Source organism: Belonocnema kinseyi, chromosome 8 (genome assembly GCF_010883055.1).
Source record: "Belonocnema kinseyi isolate 2016_QV_RU_SX_M_011 chromosome 8, B_treatae_v1, whole genome shotgun sequence".
NCBI lineage: Eukaryota > Metazoa > Arthropoda > Insecta > Hymenoptera > Cynipidae > Belonocnema > Belonocnema kinseyi.
Genome location: NC_046664.1, coordinates 10033460 through 10041535, shown reverse-complemented (window position 1 = coordinate 10041535; position 8076 = coordinate 10033460). Strand labels below are relative to the sequence as shown.

At 33.4% G+C, this 8076-nt stretch overlaps 1 protein-coding gene across 1 annotated transcript; it reads right to left on the bottom strand.

Moving 5' to 3' along the window:
- Positions 1-920: 920 nt before the first annotated feature.
- Positions 921-2770, bottom strand: LOC117178366 (farnesol dehydrogenase-like). Its single transcript, XM_033369795.1, has 4 exons — positions 2473-2770; positions 1879-2044; positions 1663-1789; positions 921-1002 (listed from the first exon to the last, which is right to left on the bottom strand). The coding sequence occupies exons 1-4, from the start codon at positions 2602-2604 to the stop codon at positions 921-923; spliced, it is 507 nt and encodes a 168-aa protein (XP_033225686.1). The 5' UTR covers positions 2605-2770.
- Between the last annotated feature and the right edge of the window lie 5306 nt (positions 2771-8076).

Genomic DNA, 8076 nt, shown 5'->3' with positions numbered 1-8076 from the left:
AAAAATCCAAAAAAATACGTTATAGGTTTTTGGAGTCGCTAATTACGAATCTGGCATCCGTTGAACTCTATCTCTTCAGGTTCAAGGTCATTTGAAGGTCAATTGAAGGTCAAATCGAGAAAAAACGGTAAAAAATTTTTTAAAAAAATGTTATAGGTTTTTGGGGTCGCTGATTACGAATCTGGTGTCCGCTGACCTTTATCGCATCAGGTTCAAGGTCATGACCTTGAACCTGACGCGATAAAGGTCAAAGGACGCCAGATTTGTATTCGGCGACCCCGAAAACCATAGTAAACCCGAGTTAACCTCAAAATACATGTTTAAGAGTGTCAAATCTCTCGAAAATACAGTTCGTGGGTAGTGGTGTTTCCTATATTTGTAGGGGGGTGGGGGTGGCTGGGGGGTAGAGGGTAGTCCGTTTAGCGTGCAATCGACTCGGGATACTTATAAGATACTACCATGATTTTTTCAGATTTTTAGGTCCAAAAATAAATTAGGCCAAAAACCGGCCTTACCGACCCTCCCCCTTTGTTTTTGAATCTTTGCCAAAGTTATAAATATCTTAAAATAATTTAATTAGCCTAAAATTCGTTAAAATCCTGCAAAATAAAAAAAAAAATGTCCCTAAATCATTCAGATTTTATTCCAGCATATTTATATTTTAAATCAAAACTTACAATTAATCTTTTAAAATAAACAAAAAAATGTAATTTAAAGTTTTTGTCCATAGTTTCATTTAAAGAAATCGTTATTATCATCAGAGATGGTTACCATCGATCAGTGTATATATATTTTTCACCATCGCAAAAATAGAAATCAACCTGTCGATCAAGTTAACTTTTTAAATAACAGAAATTACTTAACTTTAGTTTTAGACAAGATTAAAAAGAATTTTTTTAATTCACAATAAATGTCTTTTCTCAAAAAAGATAGACTCTAGTCGCTTCACTGGCAAACGAACCAAGCAATTTATAATTGCTCGTCGGCTGCTTTCCCAATAAGCTATTAGAGAAATCAAAAGAATCTTTTTTTCAGAAATATACGCCATCTCAAGCCAGGTGTTACATTTGTGCTACGAGTAATTTAAAGGAATTTGTATTGTCATCAGAGACAGTTACCATCGATCAGATATCTTTCTCATCACAGTGAAAATAGAAATCAACCTACCGTTCAAATTAACTCTTTAAATAACAAAAAATACTTAACCTCATTTTTAGACAAGATGAAAAATAAATTTAAAAAATGTATTAATTAAATTTTTTTCTGGAAAAGATCTACTCTCGTCGCTTTACTTAGAATCGAACCACAGAATTTCTGATTGCCAGTCGGATACTTTCCCATTAAGCTATTAGAGATATCGAAAGAAGAATCGTTTCTCAGAAAAATACAATTATGTTGCTGCTTTTCTTAGCGAATCATTTACAATTTAAATGTTTTCTTTTATAAATAAATTTTCAGAATTAAAACTAGTTAGTTGAACATTTTAATTTACAAAAGTTCCGAAAATTGAATAGAATCATCTAAAAACAGTCACTAAAAGTCTTAGTAACGAAGTGACGCAAAGCATCCTGAAATTTATACTGGAATTATAATCTTTACTCAAACTAAAAAATAATTTGCTTAATTTAAAAATTATTTATTTGATCATAAGTTCAAGCAAACCTGTTTATGTTTATCAAGTGACCTTCTTGGTCAGATTCCTTCATCATTTTCACAGCTTGCTGACTGCAATACAATAAGCCCATAACGTTTACACCAAACAATTTTTCCCAGGTTTCTTTGTCTGAATCTAAAAAATTTCAAATTTATATTACACACAAAACAAAACATAGTTTCCAAAGGTATAGAGTAAGTTAAAAATTTTTTATTTTAAAATACCAAGAATTTTCCCGAAAACAGTAAGGCCAGCATTATTAACCAACACATTGACCATTGCCAAGTTCTTTTTTATCCAATCAAATGCTTTAATCACATCTTCTTGTTTAGAAACATCACATTCGAATGCATGAAAAGTTCCTTTTTCTTTTAAGCCTTTCATTTCACTCTAAATTAGAAAAACAGATAAGAATAAAATAAATTATCAATATATAATAAAATAATTATTGACGCTAAAATATTTTATATTTATATTCAGAATTTGACTGCTAAAATTGTACAATCATATGCTATTGATTAGTAATTATCATTAGCCAATTTCTTTTTGCAAAATAGATTTATTTAAAAAATTCTGAACATAAAAAATACAGAAATGATATTTAGATAAAAAAACCGAAACGAATAATGCATTATTTTTATTTGGAACAGAAAAGGTAAAATATATTGATGAATTTTAGAATGACTATCCATTCTTCTCCGTGTGATTTATTCCATAATAATTACTGAGCGGTCATCTTTTTACACAAAAATAGACCGAAAAGATGTATTTTTATATTTTTTATATTAGTATTCGTATTAATTTATATATTTTCTCACCTCCATTTTCGCTTTCCTTCTGGCTAGTCCAACGACAATCATTCCTTCTCGAACCAAAGATTTTGCTATAGCTAATCCAATGCCATTTGAAGCACCTGTTACTACAGCAATTTTTCCAACCCAACGCTCCATTTTTGTATTTATTAATTTTATTATTAATCAAGAATACAAAATAAAGAACCGCGTAATTTTATATGTATTATGAATTGTGTTTCGAAACTTTCTGAAATCTTTGATATGATGCTACTTCAAACACCTAAAATCAACTGAAAGTGCCGCAATTGAATGTAAATACCGATGACCTGGAGAAGGCATATCCAGTTTGATAATAACAATGTACAATAAGAAATACCAATGTTTTGAAAATTTCATTCATATCAACAGAATGAAACAACAATTTACAAGTATAACTGATGTTTTGAATCGAAAACTAAATTTTATATACTGACAATGTTAAATGTTATTTACAAGACTTCCTTAGACCAAATCAAGAATTTTAAATCTCACTGCTTTTCTTGCTATTGGCAAAATCGGTTGCCGAAAAAATATTCTATTCTCACGATACGAATTTTGTTGGCATCCGAAAAAAGGAAATATTTTTACATTCTGATTAAAGAAGGTATTAAATTTGTGTGAAATTTGACCCCTCCCCACAGTTTTTGTCAAATGTCCACTCTTTGAGAACCCCTGAATCCGAAAAACAGGTTTTTACAAATGTGTCTGTCTGTCTTTTCGTGGATGTGTTTTTTAGGTTCTCAGCACGATAAATTTCGAAATAATTGACACATTGAATTGTCCTTTGGTACACTCTTTTAATATCGTAAAATGATCAGACGGGCTTTAGAAAAGGGATGGGAACCATAGACAACATTTACGTACTGAACTACTTGGTTAACAGAAATCTAGGGAAAAAGAGAGGGAAATTAATTGCGTTATTCGTGGACTTTGAAGCAGCTTTTTATTCAGTAAACAGAACAGTGTTATGGCAGGCAATGAAAGAAAGGGGAATAGAAGAAAGACTGGTGGATATGATAAAGGAAATTTTTGCTGAAACCAGGATTAAGGTGAAGCTAGGAAAGGAAAAAGGAGAGGTATTCTGAATAGAAAGAGGTCTAAGGCAAGGTTGCCCTTTGAGTCTGCTACTGCTTAATATGCTGTTGGCAGACCCAGAGGAGAAGCTAAAGAAGAAAGGAAAATGAGAGACGATATTAGGTAACAGAAAAATATATTATCTATCTTATTCGGACGACGTAGTCCTCTTAGCGGACGTGGAGAAGGGGATGAACCTAATGATGAGAATTTTTGAAGAATATGTGGGAGCAAAGGATCTGACGGTGTACGTAGAGAAGTCCAAGATGATGTGTTTCAGACGTAGAAACAGCGTAATGGATTACGTTTGGAAGATGAACGGACAAACAGTGGAAAGGGTGGAAAAGTTATGTTACTTAGGTTTTTGGTTTGAGGCAGGAGGGTAAGCAAGCTGCAGGTGAAGAAAAAAATTGACTGTGCGAGTAAAGTAATGGGCTAAGTATGGGGAATAGAAAAGAGAAGGTTCAAGGATGATTGGAGGATGATGGTCTGATTGTTTGATGCGTTGATCTGGGCGGTGTTATATTATGCAGTGAAGATCTGGGAAGGAATGAAAACAGGAAAGTAGAGAGCATACATGAGCGATTTCTGAGGGGGGTAATGGGGGTTAACTGGAGTTGCCCAGGATACATTTTAAGAGTAGAGTTAGGAAGGGAAAAAATGGTTACTAGATAAATTAAGAGAGTGTGGAGGTTTGAAGAGAAGCTAAAAAGGGGAGAGGGAAGCAGAATAACTCAAGCATGTTTGGGTGAAATTCGGAACAATAAGGCGAGAGGAACTTAGAGAAATTCAAAATGGGAGGAAGAAAGGAGAAAAATGAGAAGGGTTTGTAAGCTCCGAGAAGGGGGTTATGGAGTGCCAGGACATACAGTTAGAGCTATTAGTTAAACAAGGAGTAGAGAAATGGACAAAGATTATAGATTCGAGGTAAAATAGATGGTATATGATGGACAAAGGGTTGGAGGAACCAGAATATCTGCAAAAAATGAAAAAGGAACACACAGAAGAGGAAGAGGGGCAGTTGAGTGTCGATGATTGTGTACAATGGATTTTGGATGGGAATCGACAGGGAGTAATATGGATGAAGAAATCGGAAGAAGTAAGGGAAAGCAAGGAAATAGGGCAGAGCCAATCGGAAACTGAAGCCCTGGAAGATCGCTCGTTACTAGAATTATTAGTATTATTTTTTGTTATTATTATATAATTTTATTTTCAAGTAAGACGAAACATTAGAGGATAAGCAGTGGATAACGTAGATTAAGGATGGAATGTAAATTTTATGTACAGGGAGCGGAGGCCCTAAAACCCGTAAAAGGGAGAGATTAAACATACATGCATGCAAACATACATAATACATATATACATACATACATACATACATACATACATACATACATACATACATACCAAATATCGTAAAATGAAGGTCAAGTTCGTTAGCCAGGCACTTTGGATAAAAATTTAAAAAGTGAGCACATTTTTAATATTTTTGAGGCCAAGCTTTTTAAGATTCAAAAATTTTCTGTACGGTTATTCATAGTATTTGAAAATACGAACAATTTATCCTAATGACTTCTTTTTGATAAAGCCAAAATTTAACAGAGTTATAGCATTTACAAAATTCCAAAAAAACACACGAAAATGAACATTTTGAGCCAAATAAGGGACTATAAGAAAAAATACAAATGTTGCTTTTTGAATGCCCTAAAATATTATAATACAGTTTTTCTGAATTTTCTTGAAAAATCGAAAATTCAAATTTTGACAGCATAAAAAATAATGAAAAATCAAAAATTACGTTTTTTTACTCAACTATTTATTATTAGCATAAAACACTAACTGTCGTTGTAACTAGACTCTCCACCCTAGACTCTTTGATAGACTCTTTTAGTGAATTATCAGAAGATAAAACAATAGGGCACCACAACTACGATGTAGAACACGATGCGGTAGAAAATTTAATTGACAAAGTCTGGGCCCCTGAGTCTAGGGGTATCATTTAGAAGTTGAAAAACGGTGAGTCTGATGAGTAGATTGTATGTGTGACGTTTAAATCCCAAAACTAAAATTGGAAATTACCAAATTCAGTTTTTAAAACAACAACAGAGATTGCAATAAAATGTTTAATAACAAAATTGTTTTTAAAAAATACGCTTTTTCTAAATGAGTCAATGCCACTACGACTTTTTTAATACCAATGCACGTTAGGAATTGTAATAATACACATTCATGGAAATTATATACAATTTGAGGGACAAATTCGAGTTCGAAACACGAGATACGTGATAAGAATGTGTTCGCTAAAGCCGAAGGGGCTTTAACAAACAAGAAGTCAGTATCACCAAATCACTGTTGTCGACGCTTTGAACTTTAGTTTAAAAAACCTGCCCACAAGTGTGGGGAATATACACAGACTCAGCGCGAGATATATATGTTATCGAACGCGAAGCGCGAGAACCAACAGTCGCTCGCCCTAAGCGCGCTCAAACTTGCGTCATTTATGACTGAGAAAGTATTTAGAATCGTTAAAAATTTCACACCACAGTTTTTTAACGGACCTCAACATTTTCAGACCCCATGAATTGAATATTTTCAAAATATCCACAATTTTTCTCTTAACTATTTTTTCATGGGACTCGTCTTTTTGGTTTTATGCATCGAAAATTTTAATTTTAAACCACATAACGGCAGACACGACAACGGTTTGGATTATGTACAACAGTTAGTTGTAATCATGATTCCATCTGAAAGTGGTCAAAAGTTTCTTGTGGTCCGCTGTTGTATGCTAGATAAGATTCATAAAGTCATACTGATTACTAAAAAATTGAGAGATATACATTACGACGAACATTACTAAGCTTACAAAGTTGTTGATGAAAATAATGTCAAATGGGTATTTTTACTTTGGAATGAATTCCAAAAAGGTAAGATTTCTTACTTCCCTTTAACGACTAATGTTACAGCTGAGGAACATTCACTATTTTCGATTTTCCTAGTTTTCAGGTAACGACTTTAGAATTCCGCAAAATCAATGCATGCATTTAAATCAAAGTGAACTGTTCGCATATCGTATGGTGGCTCTAAGTTATCGTACATTTAATAGAAACCGAGAAAATTGTAATAATTAAAAAATTTTTTTTTTTTTCAAAAATTAATGAGAAAATTACCATACGTTGTTCATGAATTTGTTCAGAATCTTTACATTTAACGGGATCAAGGCTTGGCCGTTAAAGGGTTAAATAGATTAGCCAACGTGTTTAAAAATGTAAATGTCTGTGTGTAAATATAGGTTGCATTGTGCAGTTTAGCGTATTTTTAATTTTAACTAGTAATAATAATGAAAGTAAATATAGATAATAATAAATAGCCTGAATATTACTCAATTCGACGAATTGAATCTAACCCTTTAAACTTAAATATTTTTAAATATGCATCGTAATAGAAATTATCCTACGGGGCAAAGTAGCATATCACAAACAACGTTTTTATTTAGTATTCAGAGCAAGGGATCGAAACCTGTTCAGTTGGACCCGAATATAAAGGGGTCCTTGAGGATCCAGGCCCAGCTAGGACCCTTTAATTTGTTAAGGGTATGGGTTGGGACTCGTACCCTTTAAGATCTCAAGTGCTCAATTTCAGACCCGAACCTTTTATACTATTAAGGGTCGGGGTTCGCATCTGGACCCTCAAAAACTTAAAAGGTTCATTCTGGACCCGGACTCTTAAAAAACTCTTTAATATCGGGTTCACCCAAAAAGATTTGTGAAGTTATATTTAAGAAATTTATAAGAGCGATTTGAAAGAGAAGGAGAAGTTTTATGTGCAGGGATTGGAATTATTGAGTTAAATTGAGATTGCCCAAAAGAGGTTACACGGCGCCTAAAGTTGCGTGGTAGAGTAAAATGAAACATATGGATGCGCAGTCGAGTTTAATCGCACATATGGCTGCGTAGTATACTTACACGGCAGTTACTGCTATGCAGTGGAGCTGAAAGATATTTTCAGATGCGCAGTGCAGTTACACGATATGTAAGCTTGTTCGATACTCATATGTGTACATTGGAATGGCATAGTAGCATACACAGCGGATCTATGTGCATCCACTTGCAATTGCACAGTAGAATCATATTCCTCTTACCGATTCGCAGTATAGATATATGGCACTTATTGCTGCATAGTAAAGTTACATGACAAAAAAAGAATTTTCAATGCAAAATTTAAATTTTCAAGCAGAGGTAAATCTTTAAAAGAAATTTTATCTGAAATACGTATAAGAATTGTATTTTATAGTTGCGGTATTTTGTGTCTCTTATATATATGTACGAGGGTGGATTGATAAGTTTCCGGCCTGACCAAGAAAAACAACGTTTTTAAGAATTTTTTTTTTTTTATTTCTCAACATAATCTCCTCCAAGGCACTTTTAATCTGCGGTCTTCCAGCACTATTTGATGGATTTTTTCGATCGTACCTGGAGTTGTGACCTCAACAGGGCGTCCTGAGCGAGGCTCATCAGA

What these genes read in the sequence shown, in the direction of transcription:
- LOC117178366 (XM_033369795.1), bottom strand. Translation starts at nt 2,604, where the DNA reads ATGGAGCGTTGGGTTGGAAAAATTGCTGTAGTAACAGGTGCTTCAAAT. An exon ending in GAAGGAAAGCGAAAATGGAG is followed by an intron (nt 2,045 to 2,472) that starts GTGAGAAAATAT and finishes TTTCTAATTTAG; the next exon opens with AGTGAAATGAAAGGCTTAAA. An exon ending in CACTTGATAAACATAAACAG is followed by an intron (nt 1,003 to 1,662) that starts GTTTGCTTGAAC and finishes TTTCTCTAATAG; the next exon opens with CTTATTGGGAAAGCAGCCGA.